The 23,985-nt window shown below is 44.5% G+C and overlaps 2 protein-coding genes and 1 pseudogene across 8 annotated transcripts in view; 1 reads left to right on the top strand and 2 right to left on the bottom strand.

The window, feature by feature from the left end:
• Positions 1–11: 11 nt before the first annotated feature.
• CENPO (centromere protein O) lies at positions 12–22,262 on the top strand. 3 transcript variants are annotated; one of them, XM_078349810.1, is made up of 8 exons: positions 12–40; positions 446–554; positions 5,825–5,994; positions 13,383–13,500; positions 14,561–14,820; positions 15,682–15,853; positions 17,203–17,374; positions 18,885–22,262. In XM_078349810.1, the coding sequence occupies exons 2-7, from the start codon at positions 509–511 to the stop codon at positions 17,337–17,339; spliced, it is 903 nt and encodes a 300-aa protein (XP_078205936.1). In that variant the 5' UTR covers positions 12–40; positions 446–508; the 3' UTR covers positions 17,340–17,374; positions 18,885–22,262. The 3 variants fall into 3 exon arrangements, with proteins under 3 accessions (XP_078205936.1, XP_002758034.1, XP_017819993.1); XM_002757988.6 differs by having other exon boundaries at positions 15–106; XM_017964504.4 differs by lacking the exon at positions 446–554 and having other exon boundaries at positions 15–106.
• LOC103788109 (zinc finger CCHC domain-containing protein 9 pseudogene) lies at positions 9,059–9,872 on the bottom strand (annotated as a pseudogene).
• The window catches only part of ADCY3 (adenylate cyclase 3), a 103,829-nt gene continuing 98,544 nt past the window's right edge, over positions 18,701–23,985 (bottom strand). For 3 of the 5 annotated variants that reach the window (XM_035273034.3, XM_035273035.3, XM_035273038.3), the window contains 5 exons: positions 23,098–23,244; positions 22,395–22,514; positions 21,114–21,237; positions 20,292–20,416; positions 18,701–19,694 (listed from right to left, as the gene is read on the bottom strand). In XM_035273034.3, the coding sequence (XP_035128925.1) occupies positions 19,512–19,694; positions 20,292–20,416; positions 21,114–21,237; positions 22,395–22,514; positions 23,098–23,244 (699 nt within the window). In that variant the 3' untranslated portion in view covers positions 18,701–19,511. The remainder of the gene's footprint in view (positions 19,695–20,291; positions 20,417–21,113; positions 21,238–22,394; positions 22,515–23,097; positions 23,245–23,985) is intronic. The other 2 variants (XM_035273036.3, XM_078349809.1) reach the window with 1 other exon arrangement.

The raw sequence follows: 23,985 nt of genomic DNA, 5'->3' as shown, positions 1-23,985 counted from the left end.
CCCTGAGCGCCGCCATGTTTTTGTACGGCAGAATCGCAAAGTACGCCGGGACTGGTTGAGTTGGTTTTGAAGACGTGGTTGGCGGGAATTCTCGACCCTGGGCTGGGTAAGCCAGAAGGAAAAAAAAGTAGGGAAAAGACCCAGTGTCGGACGGTATAGTGGCCAGGGTGGCGGGCTGAACAGCCTTCTTAAAACTCCTTTCGTGGCTGGGAAGCCGGCTAGACGAGAGGAGCCGTGCCTTCGGCAGCGCGTAGGGGGCGCGGGGGTGGGCGTGGACGCTGGCTCCGACGCTGAGAGCGGGCAGTGGGGGGAGTACTAGCGGTGACATTTGTGTCATCTGCGGCCCAGGGGTTGTGCCTGAGTGATGTGTGTCCTGCCGTCTGATTTTGAATCGGAATAGAGATGATATGACTGTTGCTTTTTTTTTTTTTTTTAAACCAACAAGGACGTTGAGGTCCCTATCACCCTTTGCTGGACAACTTCTTGAGAAGGCCCTTGGGAATCTGAGATGGAGCAGGCGAACCCTTTACATCCAGATGGCGAGTCCAAAGGAGGTATTCCGAGGGTCGCCGCCTTCCCCTTCCTGCTGCTGCCCAAAGATGACCCGCAGCATGACCCTCAGATAACCTGAGAGAGCCCTTTCCTCTTGGAACTGACGTGAGACCTGGCCCGTTTGGGAGCAGAATAGTGAAAGGAACTAACACTGAAGACAAAGGGACAGGCAGCCAAGACCATTCAAGGAAGAAAAATGTCTTCGTTTCTAGGCCCCCACCCCTTTTGAAACCGATAAGTTGCATCCATCATATGCCCAGTGTTTATATTCTGAACTATGGTTCTAGCCAGGGTCTCTTTGCTCTCCCTGTATTTTTTGGACCATTTATGCATTACTCCTGAGGGAGGGCCAGTGCAGGGCCGTGACTTTGGTGTTGGTTAGAACTGGGTTTGAGTGTTGGCTCTGCCATTTTAAATATTGGGATCTCAGGCAAGTCAGTTTATTTTCTGCCTCAGTTTCTTCATCTGGAAAATGGAAGTGAAAATAGCTCTGTTGTGGTTGTTGTGGAAAAAAGTGTTTCTGTTGTGATGGAAAGGTATTTAATTCAAACTTTCCAAGTAAAGCATTGAGCACGTGTCTAATAGATAGGAAGTATTCAATAAAAGGTTTAATTCTTTACATACTCTGTAGGTATCTTAAGATGTAGAAAGTGTTTAAAGAATGCTTTATTGTTAGAGTTGCTTAGAATTATGAACTATTGGCTGGGCGCGGTGGCTCACGCCTGTAATCCCAGCACTTTGGGAGGCCGAGGCGGGTGGATCACGAGGTCAAGAGATCGAGACCATCCTGGTCAACATGGTGAAACCCCGTCTCTACTAAAAATACAAAAAATTAGCTGGGCATGGTGGCGCGTGCCTGTAATCCCAGCTACTCAGGAGGCTGAGGCAGGAGAATTGCCTGAACCCAGGAGGTGGAGGTTGCGGTGAGCCGAGATTGCGCCATTGCACTCCAGCCTGGGTAAGGAGCGAAACTCCGTCCCAAAAAAAAAAAAAAAGAATATGAACTATTACTTTTACTTAGTCCATAGTCAGTCCTTTGGAAACTGAGATTTACATCTGAATTTCTGTCCAGAAGTAAAGTTGCTTTCCTCTTTAGTGCCCAGTAATATTTGTGGACAGTTTGGTTTTGTATGACATTATGTCCTGTGCTACTAATACTTTTTAGAACTTTGAAATACTTAATCCAGCCCGATGCCTAAATCCAAAGGGTTCTGCACTAGTACTTTGGGAAAGCTTGCCATAAAACCCAACTTTAAAAAGTACTTTACAGTTTTAAAAAGAATTTCTGAGTGTCTGAGTGAATTTGGCGACCCTACTTTTCTCTGGGTCATCATTATCGTTGATATGAGAAGTAGCTGTATTCAGCTGAAGATGACGTAAGCTGAGACTTCAGATAATAAAAGTGTATGGGGTAAGATTTATTGTTACTTTAAGACTAAAAATAAGTTTGGTGATTTTATATAGTAGAAACATGCTACACATTCAGGAGTAACCTATTCTCTAGTCCAGGCCTAATTTTGTTTCTGTTAAAATAAGCGATGAGGTGGAAGTTTTGGATTATCAAGAGACTTAGACCAGTCCCCTTATTCTCTGCCCAAAACAATATTTAAACATTTAGCTGTTACCCATACTCGTTTTATCCCTCTGCTTCTGTGATTTCAGCTTTTTGCTTATGATTTGAAATCTCCCCACTCATTTGAGAAGGAAGGACATGGAATTTTAGTTGCAATCAGGTGATTTATTCAAATGGGCAGGGATTTTGACCTTTTTTGTAACCTTTTTTCTGAGAAAGCTGACTGGCGAGCATGAGATGCAATCGTAACTTCCAAGGTAAAGCAGGCTCAGCAGATAGACTCTCTTTTCTGTAGTAGCAACGCTAAACAACAAGCTAACACCGTTTTGAACACCTGCTTATCTCAGAAACTTCGGGAACAATGATAGCTCCTCGTTTAGTAATGTAGAATTTCCATAAAATAGAATTTGGTCAGGCCTCACCTGTACCACCCTAAATTAAACCGTGTGTATGTGCTTTTCAGAGCACCTCCTGGTCGGACATTAAATAATTTTTGTAAGCTCTGTGAGGACAGGGACTTCATTTTGCCACCACAGTATGAATAGTTTCCAGCATGGTCCTTGGTCTATAGTAGATTCTCGATACGTAGTTGTTGGACAGAGAGATTTGTTAATAAAGCAATGAATTTCACATGCTAATTGTTAGGACTAATTTATTTAAAATTTTGGTATTTCACGAATATTATTGCAGTAATGTGGATCTTCCTGTGGACATAGGCCAAGTGAACTAATCTCCAACAGCAGCATGCCTGGTTGTCCATGTTTTGGTAACTATTTCTAGAGTGTTTACCATGTGGCAGGCATTGTGCCAGGTATAAGAGATACATGGGTGAACAGAAATGCACATGGCCCCTGATTTTGGAATTTTAAGGTTCAGTGAGAGAGATAAGCAATCAAATAATCACACTAATGAATATACAATGAAAACTATAGTGGCTGGGTACGGTGGCTCATGCCTATAATTCTAGCACTTTGAGAGGCCGAGGTGGGAGGATCGCTTCAGCTCAGGAGTTTGAGACCAGCCTGGTAAACATAGTGAGACCGCCATCTCGTATTTAAAACAAAGCAAACAGAAAAACTATAATATTTTCTCAGGATCTTTGAGATCTTATGTGCTGGCACCTGACCTTGTTCTGAAGGTGCTACAAAGGTTTCCCTGAGGAACTGCTGCTTGCGTTGAGTGCTAACGAGCTAGAGTAACTGCTTGTGAAGGTGAATAAGGGGCTGTGGAAGAGCATTTGGTGTAGGGGGAATCAGGTTGGTAAAGAAGCTGGGCAGGTTTGAGAGGCTGAGAGGAGGGCTGTGTGGAAGAGCATTGAGAAGGAGCAGCATGATACTGACGAGGGCAGGAGAGACACAGAGGCCAGTAGGCTTCGTAGGCAGTGTGAAGTCATGGAAAGGCTTTAGCCAGCTGGGCGATGTGATGCAGTTTAGGTTTTGAAATATGGCCACCTAGGAAACTTGTCATCAGCCAGAAATGGGGTAGCTTGAACTACAATGGTGGCAGAGCAGATGGGGAAAATGGAAATATTTCAGAGATACTAGGAATGTATATTCAGTAGGATTTGGTAACAGATTGGGACTGGGACAGGAGAAGGTGGGAGGAAGAAACTACCTGGCTTACACAGCTAGATGGATGATGGTTCTAGTCATGGAGGGGTTTAGAAGGGGAAGATGATGAATTCAGTCTTGGACATGTTGATTCTCAGGTTTCTGTAAGTCTTCCAAGTAGATACACTGAGAAGGCAGGTAGATATTCTGCTTTCTCAGGAGCAGGAGAGAGGTATAAGCTAGAGATACATATTTGTGAGGCATTGACATATATGGCCATTAAGGCTGTGGGTACTGATGAGATTTCTTCTGGAGAAAAGAGGTCTTAGGACTGAGCTCTGGAAAATTTCAGCATTTAATGGTCAAGGAGGAGAGTAGCAGCCTGCAAAGCAGAAAGAGGGGTCAGAGCGGTAAAATGTAAGCTTCACAAAAACAAGGTGTTCGTCTCTAGTTCATCACTGTGTTCCTAGTGCCTAAAATAGTGCTTGGCACAAAATAGATGCTTAATAAACATCTATTCAACAAGGCAAACCAAGAGGCTGGTATGCTAAGATTCAAGGGAAAAGAGGGTTTCGTGAAGGTGGTGATCCGTAGAAGCACATAGCGCTGGGAGGTGAGATAAGGGTGCTTGAAAAATGTTCTTTGGGTTCAGCAGCATGGACATCACTGTTGATCTTAGAGTCGTTTTGTAAAGTAATGGGAACAGAAGTGAGTTACATGTGGGTTGAGGTATGAGTCATGGGCAAGGAAATGGAGAAAGTGAGTACAGGTTGAGCACTGAAAATCCAAAATCTGAAATATTCCAAAATCGGAAGCTTTTTGAGCACTGACATGATGCTCAAAGGAAATGCTTATTTCTGACTTTGGATTTTCAGATATGGGATGTTCAGCCAGTAAATATAATGCAAATATTCCCAATTCTGAAATCAGAAGCACTTCTAGACCCAAGACTTTCAGATAAGGGATACTCAACTTGCATGGACAACTCTTTTAAGTAGTTTTCCTGAAAAGGAAAGGAGAGAAAAGGGCAATGGTAGCTGAAGGGGATTTGTGGGCAAGAATAGGCCTGTGAGCAAATGAATGTGTGTGTGTGTGTGTGAATGAGTGTGTGTATGAGTGTGTGTTTGAAGACATTTGAGACTTGAGCATATGTGGAAGGGAAATGAACACAGCTGAGAATATAGGTACCTGATCATTGAGGGTTTCTGAGAAAAGCAAGAGGGGACAGGCTTCAATGAGTAAAATAGGATAATTCTGCATATAGTGTGTGTAAGTTTCTATTTGATCTCACACAATTTTTTTAATGGTTTTATTAGCCGTAAAAACCATAAGAGGTTTCTAGTCTTAATTAGTTGGGTGAATAAGTTTTTGGATTCTGTCTCAAGGCAAGGAAAGAAGATTAAGATTTTCATACGTTTATCTATATGAATCCTACAAAATAGATGGCAGGTGTACTTAAGAAGCTTGATTAAATAAAGTCTGGGACTTCTTTTTTAAACAAAAAGAAGAGCAAGACCGAGTCTTGCTCTGTCACCCAGGCTGGAGCGCAATGGTGCAATCTTGGCTCACTGCAATTCAAGCAATTCTTCTGCCTCAGGCTCCTGAGTAGCTGGGATTACAGTCCCATGCCACCATGCCCAGCTAATTTTTTGTATTTTTAGTAGAGATGGGGTTTCGTCATGTTGTTCAGGCTGGTCTCGAACACCTGACCTCAGGTGATCCACCCACCTTGGCCTCCCAAAGTGCTGAGATTACAGGCATGAGCCACCTCACCCAGCCTTGAGGGGGCTTCTCTCCAGCCCATGGTAAAGCTAGGGAATCATCCTTTACACATTAGAGATGCGGATTTGCGATAAACTGCAGACTTAGATAAGACACTGCTGCCTAATCAGCGTGTAACAGTTCATGTCCTCTGTCAGGCTCTCTTTGAAGAGGATCCTGTTTTACATCACTCTTCAACCTACGAGGTTGATGATCTTTGATTTCAATTGTTAGCTTCCCTGGTTTTATAAATTGACAGATACCTAACAATTCAGCTGGCCACAAAGTTCTGGTAAAAAAGAGCCACCTGTTCTTCCCTGAGAGGAGTCTTGTTGCCACAGTGAGAAGTCCTTGGCTTCTTGTGAAATTCTCCTTTTACTCTCCTTAGGTGTTTTAGCTCACTTGGAAAGGCTAGAGACCCAAATGAGCAAATCCCGTAAACAGTCTGAAGAGCCACAGAGTGTGCAGGCCCAGGAAGGTGCTCTTGGAACCAAGATTCATAAACTGAGGCATCTGCGAGATGAGCTGAGGGCAGCAGTGCAGCACCGGCAAGCCAGCGTGAGTAGAAGGGTAGCATCGGCCATTCCTTTAGATTGTCATGAACAAACGTGATTTGGGAATTGGTGAACTGGCAAATTTTTATAATGTGTTTTACTTGTAATCTTACTGGATTGATTGCAGTCCTTGATCCCTCAAATGATCAAACCTGTAGAGTTGGCCAGGCACTGTGGCTCATGCCTGTAATCCTAGCACTTTGAAAGGCTGAAGTGGGCCTAACACTTGTGGTCAGGTGTTGGAGACCAGCCTGGCCAACATAGCGAAACCCTGTCTCTACTAAAAATAGAAAAATTAGCTGGGCTTGGTGGTGTGTGCCTATAGTCCCAGCTACTTGGGAGGCTGAGGCATGAGAATCGCTTGAACCTGGGAGATAGAGGTTACAGTGAGCCTAAATCGAGCCACTGCACTTCAACCTGGGTGACAAAGCAAGTCTCTGTCTCAAAAAAAAAAAAAAATCCTGTAGAGTTGCAGTGAATATCATTGTCACCTAACATTTGTCAGGCACTACTGGTAAGCCAGGCAAGTTCTTCCTGACAGTTTCTTAATCAGCCCTAATAAAGAGCTACATTCGTTACCCCAATCATATACATATTGGGTATATACCTAGTGGAATTGCTGGCTCATAGGATAGGTATATCAGGTTTAGTAAATACTGCCAGTTTTTGAAAATAATTGTACCAGTTTGACATTCCCAGCAAGATTGTATAAGATTTCCATCATTTTGCATTTTTACCAATACTTATAGTGACCTGACCTGAGTTGTTGATACTTTTGTCATTAGTGACATTTGTCACCCAGACTCAGAACCTCACAGGGAACTTGACCCTTCCCTTTTTTCAGTTTTCTCTCTAGTTTAGGTTCAGTCAGCAAGACCTATCAGATTTTTCTTTTCTATTGTCTCTGTTCTTCCTCCATTGCCACAGCTCAAATCTTAGCCATATATGGAAGAAAGATCAGGTGATTTGGATGCCAGGATTATGACAGTAGTCTGCTAGTTGGTGCATCTTCTAGTATTTCTGCTTTTCCAGTAAATAGTGCACAGCCAAGAAAGTGCTTCATGAAACATCACACCATTTCTCTGCTCTAAAACTGTCAGCAACCATTCATTGTCTATGGGATAAGGTCAGCCTTCCTCCTTCTCTTCCTTTTCCATCTGTATCTCTCTTCCTTCCTCCCTTCTTCCCTTCATTTTTTTTTTTTTTTTTTGAGACGGAGTTTCGCTCTCATTACCCAGGCTGGAGTGCAATGGCGTGATCTTGGCTCACCGCAACCTCCACCTCCTGGGTTCAGGCAATTCTCCTGCCTCAGCCTCCTGAGTAGCTGGGATTACAGGCGTGCGCCACCATGCCCAGCTAATTTTTTGTATTTTTAGTAGAGACGGGGTTTCACCATGTTGACCAGGATGGTCTTGATCTCTTGACCTCATGATCCACCCGCCTCGGCCTCCCAAAGTGCTGGGATTACAGGCGTGAGCCACTGCGCCCGGCCCCTTCATTTTTTTTTTAAGTGTTATATATATGAAGTGCAAAAATCTGATGGACTTCTTTTGCTGAATCTTAGGACTGTGAGATTCACCTACACTCTGCTTATAGTGGTCATTTTTTTTTTTCTTGAGGAGTCTCCCTTTGTCACCTGGAGTCCAGTGAGTGGCGTGATCTTGGCTCAGTGCAACCTCTGCCTCCTAGGTTCAAGCGATTTTCCTGCCTCAGTCTCCCGAGTAGCTGGGACTACAGGCATGCACCATTACGCCCAGCTAATTGTTGTATTTTTAATGTTTGTACTTCTAACATTTATATAAAGTTCAAAATCAGGTTTCACTGTGTTGGCCAGGCTGGTCTCGAATTCCTGATCTCGTGATCTGCCTGCCTCGGCCTTCCAAAGTGCTGGGATTACAGGTGTGAGCCACCTCGCCTGGCCAGGAAATGCTGTTTTATTTCTAGTTTGCTAAAAAGTTTTAATCATGATATTAAATTTCATCAAATATTTTTACTGCATTTATTAAGGCGATCATATGTTTTCTCCCTTATTTTATTAATTTGTGATATATATTGATTGCTGTTTAAATGATAAATTGCCCTCACATTCTCAAAGTAAACCTAATTTGGTTTGATGTATTATCTGTTTAATATAATGCTAAATCTGACTTGCTGATGTTAGTTATTAGAACTTTTGCATCTAAATTCATGAGAGAGATTGCCCTATGATTTTTTTGTAATGACTTTGTCAGGTTTTGGCATCGAGTTTTATGTTGGTCTCAGAAAACAGATTGACACATTTTCCTTTTTTTTTCTGTTCTTTAAATGAGTTTCTATAAAATTTGTGTTATTTTTTCTTATATTTTGATAAGGAATTCCTTGGTGAAGCCCTTTGGACCATCTCTGTGGAAAGGGTTTTTAGTTTCTGATCCGGTTTCTTTGATCAACGTAAGCTGTTCAGATTTCCTTTTCTTCTTGGGTCACTTTTGGGATGTTGCATTTTGCAGTTTGTCCATTTTATGTAAACTCTCACATTTAAAGTTTGAAATTTTTAAAACATAATCTACTGCCTTGTGATGAGGATGGATCAGTGATGTCTCATTTTTTTTTTTAACAAGCAATAGAAAATGCATTTTTATTTCATATTTTAAAAATACAGACTTTCCAGCAACTTGTACATTTCTATTATAATAATAAATTGATACTGTGAGCCAAGAAAACAATATCACCAAAAGTTCATTTGTACCCTTTGTTTAGGGGTGTTTCACATTTATACATAATTTTGCTTTTATAAAAGAGGATTGTTACAATTAGGTATACATCCACTTAGTTATGCCTAAGTTCTGTCTCTTAAAATATGTTCTTTTAGAGAATCCATTTAACCATCTTACTCTTTTCTTCAGTTTTCTCCAAACAGTGGTAGAAGTACTATTTGATGAACAGAATAAAGAAAATTGTTTTTGACCACTCAGATCATACTGCTATTTACAGTATAGTCTTGGCTACAAGGGAGCCCAACTCTAACTTATGAAGTGGGCTTGTTTAGAAAGTAAAAATGAGGTGGTAACTAATGATAGTGCTAGTTATTATCACAAATTAACAACTTCAGGTATTTTTTGTTTTGCGTTTTTGTGGTTTAGGTGCATCCAAAATTTCTTCATAATCTGCACTCATTCCCTTTGCCCAGCGACCACCTGTGACCATTCGATGTGAATTCTGACTTTCCAGGCAATCTTTCTTTAAATATTCCACAGAGCCACAAAGTTTGCAACCACCACCATCAGCATAGAGTCCTTTGGGATTATCAGGACAAGCTCTAGACAGGTGCCCCATTTCTCCACAAACAGAACATTTTGCGAAAGGAAATTGACCAAGAGCCGGGTCTACTTTAGCCTTACACTTGGTTATTTCGGTGGACCCACACCTGTAACATATTCCAGTGCCCATATCTTGATTTTCAAGGGCAGCAGGGCAATCTGCAGTTCCATGACCAGGTTTTCTACAATGGAAACACACCATTGCATTTTTCTTTGTCGCTTGTCTTTTTAATCTTCTTCCTTCCCGTCGACTGTCTTCCTTTAAAACAACTGCAGTTTCTTCCCTTACTTCCTGACTGTCTATTGCTATAATTTGCCCGTTGTGAACCATCCGTGAGTTGTCTCAAGTATTCCATGAACCCATTCACATCTTCCTTTAAGTACTCTTTTTTTCCTTTTGTTCTTTCTATGTTTTGCTTGGGGTGCATCATTTTTAAGGGATAGCCTATTGGCTTCAAGTTGTTTACACTTTGGTAGGCTTTGGCTCGTTCCCTCAAAGGATCCCTTCTTCATGTCCTCCTATGATGTTGCAGGCAAGGGTCTTTTGTTATATGTAGTTAGTATTAACTCGTGCCCACCTAGTCATAATTTCATCAGAGGTACCTCACTGTGCTACCATGCACGAATTCCCCAGAGCAGCCGAGTTAGCAAGCCAGAGAAGCCAGCCCTGATGTCTCATTTTTTATTCTGATATTGGTCATTGTGCTTGCTCTCACTCTGTTTCTATCTCCTATCAGTCTTGGTATGTTTTATCATTTTTCTTCCTTTTTTTCTAAGAACCAACTTTTGGCTTTGTTGATTTTCTGTCTTGTTCATTTGTTTTATATTTTCATTGATTTCTGTTCATTATTATTTCCTTCCTTTTACTCTCTGAATTTCAGTTGTTCTTTTAGCTTCTTGAGATGAATACCTATTGATATCTTTTAGTCGTCTTTTCTCTTAAATACACAAAAAGTTAAAAGTTTTCCCTTTAAGCATGGGTTTCAATGTGTCCCACAAGTTTTCTTTTTCTTTTTTTTTTAAAATTTTTCTTTTATGTGTCCCCTCCCCATTAGAATCTGAACTCCTTGAGGGTTCTTTGTCTTTCTGTTTATTTGTTTGTATTCTTTTCTGGTTTTGTTTTTCAGTATTTTTTTTTATTTTATACCCCACAAGTTGTGATATGTTTTCATTATCATTTCAGTTCAAATAGTGTTAATTTCCATTGTGTTATCTTCTTTAGCCCATGGGTTTGTTTTATAAGTGTACTGCTTAATTTCCAAAAATTTGGATATTTGATTTTTTTAAAAGTTACTAATTTATAGCTTAATTCCATATGGTCAGAGAATATGACTCAGCTTGTGGTCAGGTTTTGTAAATGTTCCATGTGCATTAAATGTGGATTTTGCATTTGTTGGCTCTTGTATTGTGTATGTATATCAAATAGACCTAGGGTGTTCATTATGTTGTTTAAACATCTTATATCCCTAGCTGGGCATGGTGGCACATGCCTGTAATCCCAGCTTCTTGGGAGGCTAAGCAAGAGAATCACTTTAACCTGGGAGTCAGAGGTTGCAGTGAACCAAACTTGCACCACTCCACTCCAGCCTGGGCAACAGGCTTTTAAAAAAAAAAATTATATCCTTACTGATTTACTTGTCTACTTGTTTTATTAGTTACCGAAATAGATGTGTTAAAATCTCCCGCTGTGATTGTAGATGAATTTTTCCCCTCTTATTCTATGTTTCTGTATATATTGGGTGCAAACAAATATAGGAGTACTGTAGCTTCCTGATTTAATTAGCTTTTTATTATTATGAAATATTCCTTTTAACTTTTAATTAAACTTCTTGCCTTAAAATCTATTTGACATTGGCCAGGTGTGGTGGCTCACACCTATAATCCCAGCACTTTGTGAGACTGGGTTGGGAGGATCACTTGAGCCCAGGAATTCGAGATCAGCCTGGGCAGCAGAGTGAGAGCCCCCCAATCTTTAAACAAAAATTAAAACGTTAAAAAAAAATCTGCTTTGATGAATGTTGGTACAACAGTAACTTTTTTAGGTTAACATTTACAGGGTAAGTTTTTTTTCTTTTTGAGTTGGAGTTTTGCTCTTGTCGCCCAGGCTGGAGTACAGTGACCCAGTCTTAGCTCACTGCAACCTCTGCCTCCTGGGTTTAAGCGATTCTCCTGCCTCATCAGCCTCCCAGGTAGCTGGGATTACAGGCATTTGCCACCACGCCTGGCTAATTTTGTATTTTTAGTAGAGACAGGGTTTCTGGGGCTCCCATGTATGGTGTTTTCTTTTGTGTGTGTGTGTGACCTATGTCTTACTAGTTTTCTAATCATATTTTTTTCTCTGTACTTTAATCTGGATGTGAAAATATGCCAATATGCCTATTTTCCACTCCATGTAAGATCTTTTCTTATTTGGCTAGTTGGCTTTTAAATCTATTAAAATTCTAATTTGAGTTACTGTATTTTTTTTGGTGCTAAGATTTCCATCTGGTTCTTTTTTTATAGATTCCAGCTCTTTGGTCTGAGTTTCCATCTTTTGGCCTGTTTTAATGACCATGTCGTCATTTGAATAGCTGAATGCCCTGGCATCTGTTCTGTTGTCTTCTTTTTCCTCTCAGTTTTCAGTCATCTGTTTCTCTTTTCTGGTATGTCTATATATATTTTTTATGAGTATTGAGTATGAAAAAATTTACAGAGCCCAGGCGCAGTGGCTCACGCCTGTAATCCCAGCACTTTGGGAGGCTGAGGTGGGTAGATCACCCAAGGTCAGGAGTTCGAGACCAGCCTAGCCAACATGGTGAAACCCCTGTCTCTACTAAAAGTACAAAAATTAGCCAGGCGTGGTGTTGCACACATGTAATCCCAGCTAGTTGGGAGGCTGAGGTAGGAGGATTGCTTGAACCTGGGAGGCAGAGGTTGCAGTAAGCCAATATCACACCATTGCACTCCAGCCTGGATGATGAGCAAAACTCCATCCCCGCAAAAAAGAAAAGAAAAATATATGGGTTTTGAGTATGTTATCTTCCTCCAGAGAAAATGTTAGTCTTTTTTGGCAGGTAGTGTATGGGCGTATCACTTTCATTCAGTTGTGGTGGTCTGTTTGCAGTTTGCCCTTACTCCTAGGGTGTAGCTTTTTTAGGGCCCTCAATTGAAAGTTTGGAAGTGTGCTGGGGATGGGTCTGTTAAGGCTCCTCTTTCCTGGCAGGCCCTGAAATCCACATTTTGTTCTCGCAAAATCTCTGCTTGGCTCTTTCCCCTTTAGCAGCTTCTTTCTGTTTGGTTTCTTGCTCCCCAGTCACACCTGTGTAGTTTAGGAATTAGCAAATGCGGGGGCGGGGGTGTGCTTGCAAGCCGCTGAGTTCCCTTTAAATTCTGCTTTGATACCATTAATGTCCAGTGTTTGTTCTGAATGAAATAGCTGCAGAGTCTAGTTTACGCCTTTCTCTGTGGCCCAGTGTGCCTTGCATATGAATAAGGAAATGCTCTGAGCACAGAGGCTGCTGGGATACCAGCTGACATCGGAGCATTTGTCAGTACTCTCCAGTCCTGGCTATTTGGATCCTTCTGGAACTCCTTCAAACCTTCAATCCTTCTTTGGATCCTTCTGGAATGCTCTCTTTGCTTATTTCTTTTTGGTATTTTATCCAGCTGGCATAGTTGTTCTCAGGGTGGGGCAGCCTGGTACCCTTTGCTGGGTCATAGCTAGCAGCATCCATCTTGGAGCCCTGGCACTTGAAACCCCGCAGTCTGCCAAGCCCAGCTTTCCCAGCCTTGCCTCTTCACAGCCACCTGTTTTCCACCCTATGCTTAGCCTAGACTTTCCGCACAACCTTTGCTTGCTACTCTCAGTCCTCTCCATTCTCACCAAAATTTGAATTGTTCTTCAGACCAGCACAATCTCTACTTCTGATTCCTGGCATTGTGACCCATGAGATTCTTCCTTTGCTGTGAATTCATAGCAATAACTGACCAGCCACAGTAGCTTTCCTTAATGTATTACATCATATGCCCTGCACTGAGCCTTTATCCAGTGCGGTGAGGGCGGGGACGTTGTGGTGTACCCCTTTGTACCTACGTTGATTTGCTTCGTATCTTTCAGGTGAAAGCATCTACTGCCAATGTAGAACCCAACCTAGCAGTGGAGATGAATGAGCAAGAAGTGTTGGAAGAGAAACTGGAAAATGTGAAAGCCGTTCTGCAGGCCTATCGTTTTACAGGTTTAATTTGTTGGGGTTTTTTTTTAACCTAATTTAATCTGGGTCTGACTCTAGTGAGTTAGTTTGCTAGATATGTTATCAGTCCTGGCCTTATTTCATAATTTATGGTATTTTATACTTCCTGCCCTCATCACTCACTCTCTCTCTCTCTCTCTCTCTCTCTCTTTCTCACACACACACACACACACACACACACACAGAGCTGACATGCTATTTGAGGCCTATCTTCACCTACAAGATCGGCTGGCCCTTTGTACCGCAGCTCAGCTGGTGGCTAGTTTATTCCATTCATTTTATCAGTTTGTCATGTGCCAGACCCTGTGCTAGAACTCCCTTTACCGCTGGCTTGTTTTATGCTACTAGTGAAATAGTTTGAACTTTCCAAGTCTGTTCCATAAATAGGGATTTATTCTCCCATCTATGCCACAGGATAGTTGTGGAAAGAACTGGGGACTATGACAAATTATTTCACACTCAGAAAAAAAGAATAGCTATAATTTAAATTTTTGGCCTGGCACAGCGACTTACACCTGTAATCCCATCACTTTGGGAGGCTGAGGCAGGAGGATTGCTTGAGTCCAGGAGTTTGAGACCCACCTGGGCAACATAGCAAGACCTCATGTCTACTAAAAATTTAAAAATGAGCCAGGTGACGTGGCATGTGCTTGTGGTCCCAGCTATTTGAAAGGCTGAGATGGGAGGATCGCTTAAGCCCAGGAGGTTGAGGTTGCAGTGAGATCAGACATCGTGCCACTGCACTGCAGCCTGGGTGACAGAGTGATATCCTCTCTCCAAAAAAGAAAAGAAAAGAAAAGAAAAATTTCCTGGTAATTTGACATTTAGGATGTTTTTTCATTTTTACCATTCTTCCGTGGTTTTAAACAACTCAGTCTCAAAGTGAGCTGGAGTCAGGGGAAGAATGAGCCAATGATACTCCTTCAACAAACATTTGTGCACAAAGTGTACATATTCTGGGCACTGTGGAAGCTACTGGAGGCACAGATGAGGAGGACGCCACCGTGGCCTGCCATCTGCTGAGGTGTCTTCTTCTTTGCCTCAGGCCTCAGTGGTAAACTGACCAGCCGAGGAGTCTGTGTCTGCATCAATACTGCTTTTGAGGGGAACCTGTTGGATTCCTATTTTGTGGACCTTGTCATACAGAAACCACTCCGGATACATCACCATTCAGTCCCAGTCTTCATTCCTCTAGAAGAGATAGCTGCAAAATACTTACAGACCAACATCCAGCACTTCCTGTTCAGTCTCTGCGAGTACCTGAATGCTTATTCTGGGAGGAAGTACCAGGCAGACCGGCTTCAGGTATCTCTTTGGGATGTTAGTGCCTCATTTGTGGGCCCAAGATAAATGTAAAAGGGGAAAGGGGGGATGTTTTCTGTATTTTCAGTGTTTTGTAACTCTGAGTGAGAAGTTTGACCATTACCTTTCTGATGTTTCTTACTCATATAGAAGCACTATTCCACCCTCTTTTCTTTTGAATCTCTGGATGATATTGAGCTTGGGTACTGGTTAAAGGGTTATGCACCTCTGAATGGTGGTCTTCAAGCTTTTTTCATAAGATTGTAGAGTCCAGTTGTTATACTTTTGATCCAACAAGGATTTATGGGGTGCCTACTATGTACCGCACCAAGTGCCTTGCTGAACCTTGGGTATAGACCTTATTAGAAAGAGGACAGTGGTTTCTGCAGTGCCATGGAAGAATGCAGTCCATCTCCCTCAACTCTAGCCTACCTTTTTGGGTTGCAGTTGAGCTAAGGTTGGGTGAAAAAAGTAGATAGGAAGTGAATGCTAATATGTTCTAAGTGACTCCTACAAGCTTAGTGTTTCCCCCTCTATGTATTTGGAATAACTCTGAAGCTCTCAGTTGTAGGTTTAACTGAAATTGAAATGTGGATGCAGCATGAAGCACCTCAGCCAGTGAAATTTTTGCAGAAACAGTCTCTTGTGGAGCTGTACCCCTATAGGCCTTTCCAGGCTGCCACTGACTCTTATTCCTACACATCTTTTTCATTAGCCCTTTTTTCAGACCCTTTCCTGTGCTTCATTTATTTCTCTAAAATGTAATTGATGACCCCTCTTTTTGGTTGACATAATTCAAGTGTCAGTAAGCACCACCTTTGGAACTGCAGTCATCCTCTACTTCATTTTGTTCCTCACCCCTAGAGTGACTTTGCAGCCCTCCTGACTGGGCCCTTGCAGAGAAACCCACTGTGTAACTTGCTGTCATTTACTTACAAACTGGATCCAGGCAGTCAGTCCTTCCCGTTCTGTGCTAGATTGCTGTATAAGGACCTCACAGCAACTCTTCCCACCGACGTCACTGTGACATATCAAGGTAAGAAGGCTGCCTCAGTGCAGAAATTCTCATATCCCAGTTTATTCAAGTGAAACAGGTAGAATCCATGAAGTAGACCTCTTGAGACACTTTATTCTGTTTGTGTACTGTAAATTTACTCAGACCGGTGAGATAGAACATTCTTTGTTTCTACCAATCTTTTTTCCTTCCTCTTTGTAAATGGTAAACATGATCATCCCCATCTTCCCTCCTCTGCCCACCCAGCACTGCCAGTGTTCTTGCAGCTTATGATTTGTTTTCACTGGGGCTCTGCTTCAGGAAAGATAGCTAATGATAATGCTGAGTCATGGGTCTGTTATGGTGAATGGAGCCAGACTCATTTCACTATGAAGTCAAATGGACATGACGCGTCAGCACACACACACTCCTCCCTATGGAGCAGTCTCTAAATGGAAATTCTTCCAAACTGGCTGAGAGAGATACTTTTTGGTGAACCTGTTTCAGTTAAATGACATGGGCAATAACGAAAAATTGGTAAAATGTTTTGAGAAGGTGTCTTGCTCTGTCGCCCAGGCTGGAGTGCAATGGCCCGATCTCGGCTCACTGGAACCTCCACCTCCCGGGTTCAAGGAGGTGGAGGTTCCAGTGATTCTCCTGCCTCAGCCTCCAGAGTAGCTGGGACTACAGGCACATGCCATCATGCCCAGCTAATTTTTTGTATTTTTTTTTTTTTTTGAGACGGAGTTTCGCTCTTGTTACCCATGCTGGAGTGCAATGGCGCGATCTCAGCTCACTGCAACCTCCGCCTCCTGGGTTCAGGCAATTCTCCTGCCTTAGCCTCCTGAGTAGCTGGGATTATAGGCACGTGCCACCATGCCCAGCTAATTTTTTGTATTTTTAGTAGAGATGGGGTTTTACCAGGTTGACCAAGATGGTCTCAATCTTTTGACTTCATGATCCACCCGCCTCGGCCTCCCAAAGTGCTGGGATTAGAGGCTTGAGCCACCGCGCCCGGCCCTAATTTTTTGTATTTTTTATTGGAGACGGAGTTTCACTCTGTTGCCCAGGCTGGTCTCAAACTCCTGAGCTCAAGCAGTCCACCTGCCTCAGCCTCCCAAAGTGCTAGGATTACAGGTATGAGCTACTGCGCCTGTCTGGGTAAAATGATTTTAGGAGGCAGAAATTTTGAAGCTGCCCCAGATTTCACACCATCAGTCTTTGACTTCTCTGGGCAGTCTGATTGAAGCCTCCAGTCTCAAGATTGTCCAATGAGGGGCAGCCTTAGTCCAGACCAAAAAACAAAAGCTGTATGGTTCCAGAGTATCAGTGATCCAGGCTCTGATTCCCCCAATTGCACTGGATGAGATTGATGGAATCTTTCTTTTTAGGAGTGGAAGCATTATCCACTTCATGGGAGGAGCAGCGAGCATCCCATGAAACTCTGTTCTGTATGAAGCCCCTGCATCAAGTGTTTGCTTCATTTGCAAGAAAAGGAGAAAAGTTGGATATGAGTCTGGTCTCCTAATAGATTGTTTTCATGGCACTGGGAACACATCAGAAGTAAGTAACCAGAACTGAAGACAGCACCAGGCAGGTGGGGCCCACCCTCCTGATGAAAACAGATGTCTACCTTTTCATCAGGATGGAAGAGCAGGTTTGAGTATAGACACTGGTGTTTTGGAACAATTCCCATGATTGCCTGGTCACTTGAAATGCTCAAGATCATGTTTTTTCAAGGTATTATCATACATTTTAGCTGAAAATCAGAAACATTTGTGGGGCAATAAAAGCCATTTTTTGTAAAAGGTGTATCACTCAAGAAGTACTTATGAAGAAAATATGGAAAAATATCAAGTTAGTAAGGGCATTAAGTTCTGGGAAAGACGAGGCAGTTGTCACAGTAACTGCTACTAATTTAATGCCAGGAATGAGATGCCAAAAATCCTAAAATTCCCAGAAAGGGCCCTCACAGAAATGTAGCACTCCACTCAAACTGCAGTAGCTTGATTCTGCTGAGAAACACTGATCTAAATAAGTGGAAAAGTAACCCACATTCACTGATGAAGATAATAAAGACCCAGTATTTTTTTTTTTTAAAGGAAAGTACTTCTAGCTTTAATGGAGCTTTAAGTAATTCTTCCTTATTTTCCTGTTTGAAACTTTTGAAAAGGAAGTTCTTCAGTATTTGGTCAGGAACAGCATGTTCTAGGCCACTGCTTTATGAAGAATATGTGTGAAAAAGCAGTAGAGATAAAATAATCAGGGTTCAATGTGTCTTAAGATTTTGTTTCCTAAAACAGATTGGTAGAGCTCTGAATGTACTAAGTCCCCTTGGAAAAAGCACGGTTAGAAATCTGCCCATAAACTCAGTGTTGTCGTGAGGGAGAGCAGGTGTCCCCCAGGTCTTCCCTCTCCTGCAGACTCTCCGGTTACTGTCCCGATTTACCTGTGACCGTGGGCCTCTCATCTGCTGGCACCTCTGGTTCCTTGGCATGTGGGTCACAGATGTGAAAAGCTGTGTCTGGCTGACCTGGTTCTCGTGTTTGCCTGGGCATAGATAGGAATCATGACTGCCCAGGGCCACGTTCAGACTTCACCCTGCAGTGGCCACTTCCTAGACTTCGTGATCATTAAGTAACCTCCATGTGGGAGAGCTCCGGCAAACTCTGGGAGCAGTGCAGGGGACTAAAGCCAGCTTGGACTACCCTTTAGAAACAGAATAAAATAGAGATGGGGCTGGGCAGCAGGAGTTTTCTGGGGTACAGTGAGCTATGGTGAGACCTTCAAGCTTTTGCCCTCCAGGCCTGTGGTGGGGCCCAGTGGCATGAGTCAGTAAGGTATCAGCACTCCTCAGATAAGTGGTATTAACAGAATTTCCACAGCCACTTTCGTTGAATAAAGCTTTTAATAAAACAGTCTTAGTCTTTGTCAATACCTGTAAATTCTCTCTTAAAGCAGTAGCAAAGGCGACTGTAGCAAGAGCTCAAAGGCAAGGCAATATCGGAAAGTGTATTGAACAGAAGATTAAAAATATAAATGTAGAAGATCTGTTTATATATTTTTCTTTCAGAAATAAATCCCCCCTCCCCTGCCAGGTGAAAGGAAATATTGCACTTTCTGCTCTCATGACTAAGGGGACGGGTTCCAAAAGAACCTTTCAAGATTACCAGGAACATCCGGACAAGGGCCGTCTCAGTGAATTCGGACCATGTGGAGACAACCGGTCTCCAGCCTGAGCTCCCTTCAGAATGGGAACAAAACGTTTCCAGCCGTGTCCTGCCCCACCAAGCCCGTCTGAAGCAGAGCTGCTTTGCCTGTGCTCCGTCCAGTCCTGGTCAGCCCTGCAGCAAAGGCAGCATCGTCCCAGCTTTGCCACCCTCCTGCTCACAGCGGCCAGGGCCCCTCAGGGTCATGGAGGGCAGGGATTGGAACTAGGCTCTGGAAGGACTGTTCAGCCCTACACCTAAGACCCCTACGCTGAGGATGCTACAGGCACACTGAGGAAGAGCAGGGCCACCCTCAGAGCTCACACGTCCACGAACGTACAAAGGCTGAGGAGGTTCTAAACCTAAAGTCGGTGAGTTCACTTCAATCTGGGAAGGTCGGGACTTGGTCATGTGTCTTCTCCCAAGGCCTTTCGTCAGCTCCAAAAGATAAATTCTCCCTCCCGGTCTGGACTGTCACAGGCTAGAGGCATTCAGGAGCTGTCCTCCACCTGGTGGGGCAGCGTGATGGGGGGGCCGTTAGGGAAGGTGGTGGGCTTCTCCCGCCCCTTCAAGAAGAAGGTCAGCAGCTCCCCCTTCCCCTTCACAAAGATGGGGCCTCGCCTCACAAAGCGGAAGCCGTACTCTCGGAGGATGACTTGGGTTTCTTCTACCACCTGGGGAGGAAGGAGAGCAAGAACATGGTATCACAGGAGGAGCCGAACACTGATCCACACGGTGCCCACATGTGATCCACGGGTCCCAGGCAGTACACGGCCCTCAGCAGCCTCCCAGGGCCAAGCCCTGACTTCCACCTGTGGTGAGCAGCAAGTGGGCAGCAGAGCCCTGGAGTGAGTGGCTGGAGGCCTCTACTCACCCAGAGACCTCTCTCCTAGGATGGCATGGGTCACCTGGGTGGCAGCACTGTTGCCTGGAAACTCACTCTCTGTTCTTCTGTCCCCCTTTGCCCCTTTTATGGAGCTTTTCTGCCAGACCCCATTGACACAGACACAGGACGGCAGAAGATTCATACCAAGAGGCAGACCAGACTCATCCAGAACTTCAACCTAGATTTTGCGGATGGGTGGAATTGTTTGCCCCTGCGCTGAGGCTAGCTACGGCAGAAACTCCTTCCCACTTGCCCCTTACCTCCTGCCTGCGGACTTACTGTTCGGGGCCCGGGATGGGAGGCAGGGGTGCATGGGGAAACACTGTTCTGATTTTGTTCCCATGCCCTGAGTCTGAGCACGCGCCAGCTCTGCTGCTGGACATACCTGAATGTTACCCATGACTCCCGTAGATTCCATCCTGCTGGCCACATTGACCGTATTGCCCCAGATGTCATAGTGTGGTTTCCGGGCTCCAATGACCCCAGCCAGAACCCCGCCTTTGTTCATGCCTGGGGTGGAGGCATAAAGGTCAGCACAGACACAGGCCAAACCCTGTCCTGAGCCTCAGAAGCCATGAACTCCCCTTAGAGAATTTGTCATCCGACCTGTACCACAAAGCTCCTAATTATGTAACACATCATTTTCCTGGTTAAACTTGGCTGTGTGCGACTGGAGGGTGGAAATCACACCTCCTGTTTATCCACATGCTTGGCAAATGTCAGCTGCCACCTGCCCCCCCGCCCCCCGATATGCAGATTTACTCCGAATGGCAGTGGCCAGCTTCTAATACACCTGGTATTTCAAGTCTCCTGTGACCTTGTTCAGGAATGAGAAGCCCCCCTCAGTGGGAAGTAGCAGGTGATCTTAACTCCTTTCAGAGAGCAGGCTGGTCTGGGAAGCCATGCCCTCTGCAGGCACAGAAACCCCTCTGGAAATGGATCACAAACTCACTTCTCAGTGAGGCAGGCCAGGCTACCATTGTAAAAAGTAGGCACAGGTATAGCCTGACCCTTACATCAGCCAGGTTTTTGGTTTCGTCATCTAGAGGAGTCTGGACTAAAGGTCCTTCAGGTTCCCTAGCCCTGTGAGTACGTGAACCTCCCTACCTGAATGCCTGTTATCCTCGGCCTGTCTCTCCTGCTGGTGGGCTGGGCCCCTGCTTGGGAAGGGAGCCTGCCGCAGGGCTGGCCGGCCGGGAGTGCTTACCTATGCGCAGCATGAAGTTGTTGAAGGACTGGTTGTTGATGTTGGTGAGCGTATCCTTCATGGCCAGTGCGAAGTCGGCCAGGTCAGCCAGGTGCTGCCAGCGCTCTCGATCGGACTTGTCCTCCTGTGCCAGGGGACAGTCACTGCAGCAGCCTGCTCTGCTGCCTTCTTTGGCAGTGTTCTGGGGTGGGTTCCCTATACCTAGATGTTCACAGCCTAGTTCCCTTCCTTCCACAAAGGAGTCGGCAGCCTTGCCAGCTCCAGCTTGCCACTGTGACAAAGCTCATGTGTGTCCTTCTAGCAGATCTAGGCAAAGACTGGGCAATAAGGGTAGAGAAGACAGACCCATGAGTCTGACTTCGAGACAAGCCTCTTCGCCTTGGCTTGCCCTGGCCCTTAGGTTTTGTCAAGTTGTCCTTGTTTGGATCCTTCAACTAGGTGATAAGCACTGGAGGGGGATGGCCCGCCTTGGACATGGGTTTTTTTTTTTTTTTTTGAGACAGAGTCTCACTGTTATCCAGGCTGGAGTGCAGTGGCATAATCGAGTGCAGTAGCATGATCTCGGCTCATTGCAACCTCTGCCTTCTGGGTTCAAGTGATTCTCCATTCTCAGCCTCCTGAGTAGCTGGGACTACAGGGACATGCCACCACGCCTGGCTAATTTTTCTTCATAATTTTAGTAGAGATGGGGTTTCACTGTGTTACCCAGGATGGTCTCAATCTCCTGACCTCGTGATCTACCCACCTCAGCCTCCCAAAGTGCTGAGATTACAGGTGTGAGCCATCATGCTGGGCTTTGGATATGTGTCTTCAACCTCGTCCATACAATAGAGTGCCATGGGATGGTCACAGAGGCAAAACAGGATGATGCTGTTTTAAGACCAGGGCCCCTTCATGTTTTCTATCCTGGTAGCTGAATACAGGTCTAAATTGGCTTAACAAAAGTTCTGACAGCCACTCTGGAAGTTTCCATTGTTACATGATTGCATAGTTGGTTCCTGTCACCAGTTCCTATGAAAGCACAGAGCCTGAGGGGGCCTGGCCACAGAACACAACCATCTTAGGCCTGAGCTGTGAACAGCAGGGGGTTTTGTGTCTGTTGTTTCTCTGCTTGTCAAACCTCAATAAACCCTGTTTCTTATTTGTTTACATGGTGCTCCTGGTGTGTGTCTGGGACCCCTTTGCACCACAGTGCTTGTTTCCCACATGCTGGGTCTGGGCTGCCAATCTCTGGCCTGGGGGCAGAGCCTTGTCTCCTCTCTGGCCACTGAGGTTAGCTACCTTGTTGGAGCTGGCATAGCCATTCGTGTTGACGTCGGGGGTGACTCCTGAGGCTGCCATATACGTGCTGCCAATGGTTTTGATCTTGGTGATCACCCGGAACTTGGGATTGTCCAGGAGCTGAGGCCAGGATTCAGGAAAGAATTGTCAGCAGAGTCAAGGGAGATGAACAAGCCAACCCCACTAGTGACACACGTGCCTGTTGACAAGGACCCTGCAAAACCCAAGAGACGCCTTCCTTTCAAAGCTTTTACTTATTCTACTGCTTATATGCCACATGATCCTGGGAAAACACCTGACTTTCTGGGCCTCAGTTTCCACAACCTCAAGACTGACATAAAATTGCCAGTCTCCTAGGGCGGCTGAGTGTGTGTATAAAAGCATTCTCACTGGTATACAGGTTACCCGATCAATGCCGACCAGCTCTGAATTTGAGGGGAAAGGAACAGAGGAGTGTCAGGATGTTTCTTGGCCAGATTTCATCCCCTGTGACCCTGTGGGTGATGTCTCAGCCTCCCACCTCACCTCCCGCTTCCTGGCCCAGCAGTTCCAGGTGGCTGTGGAAATCCATATACTGCAGAAGGGGCTTATCTGGAAAATGTAGCCACTCTTGAGTGACTCCAGATTCCCTGGCTTGTGCAGCCTATGTGATGTGGAATGGACCAGCTTCATGGCCAGAGTGCGGGGTGGGATGGGCACTCACAGAGTCAAAATCCGAGATGATCTCATTGAGGAAACGCAGACACTCAATGCCACCATTGTTGATGCTCTCCTCTGTGTAGAAGTCGGCAAAGTTGGGCAGGGAGGCAAACATGACTCCAATCTCATCATACGTCTGGCTGTACAGCTCCTACAAAGAGGCAGGGCCAAAGGCTCAAACCACGTCTGACTGACGGGATGATGTGCTGGAGAAATGCATCTATCTTCTACACACAACATGTGCACTCAGCTTTTTGGACTCACACATCTCTCAGATTATCCCAGTTTTTTTTTTTTTTTTTTTAAGGGCCTGGGTCTTGCTATGTTTCCCAGGCTGGAGTGCAGTGGCAGTAAACATGCACGGTTAGGTATGATTGAAGCGCACTGTGGCCTCGAACACAAGGCATCTGGGATCACAGGCACGGCTGTAGATTATCCCAACTCTGAATAATTTAAAAATAGCTCATCACTATTTTTTTTTTTTTGAGACAGTGTCTTGCCCTGTCACCTAGGCTGGAGTTAAGAGTGGGGCAATCTCTGCTCACTGCAGCCTCCACCTCCTGGGTTCAGGTGATTCTCCTGCCTATTTCCTGAATAGCTGGGACAACAGGTGTGTACCACTAAGTCCAGTTTATTTTTGTATTTTTTAGTCGAGACAGGGTTTCACTATATGTTGCCCAGGCTGGTGTCAAACTCTTGACCTCAGGTGATCCATCTCGGCCTCCCAAAGTGCTGGGATTACAGGCGTGAGCCACCATGCCTGGCTACTACTTTGAGTAAGTTTTAAAAACAGCTTCTTTAGTTCCTCTAACGGCCCCAGCTGTGAGAAGAGGGTACAGTGAAGCTGGGAACCACTCTGTTGCGAGAAATTCACAGTCAATAGAAAGGTGGG

This window comes from Callithrix jacchus, chromosome 14, assembly GCF_049354715.1.
Source record: "Callithrix jacchus isolate 240 chromosome 14, calJac240_pri, whole genome shotgun sequence".
NCBI classification, from domain to species: Eukaryota; Metazoa; Chordata; class Mammalia; order Primates; family Cebidae; genus Callithrix; species Callithrix jacchus.
This window is presented reverse-complemented; position numbering and strand designations above follow the sequence as displayed.

Coding starts and splice junctions, on each gene's coding strand:
- CENPO (XM_078349810.1), top strand. CDS start 509: ATGGAGCAGGCGAACCCTTTACATCCAGATGGCGAGTCCAAAGGAG. Junction 13,501..14,560: donor GCAGGCCTATCGTTTTACAG/GTTTAATTTGTT, acceptor TCTTTGCCTCAG/GCCTCAGTGGTAAACTGACC. Junction 15,854..17,202: donor CGTCACTGTGACATATCAAG/GTAAGAAGGCTG, acceptor CTTTCTTTTTAG/GAGTGGAAGCATTATCCACT.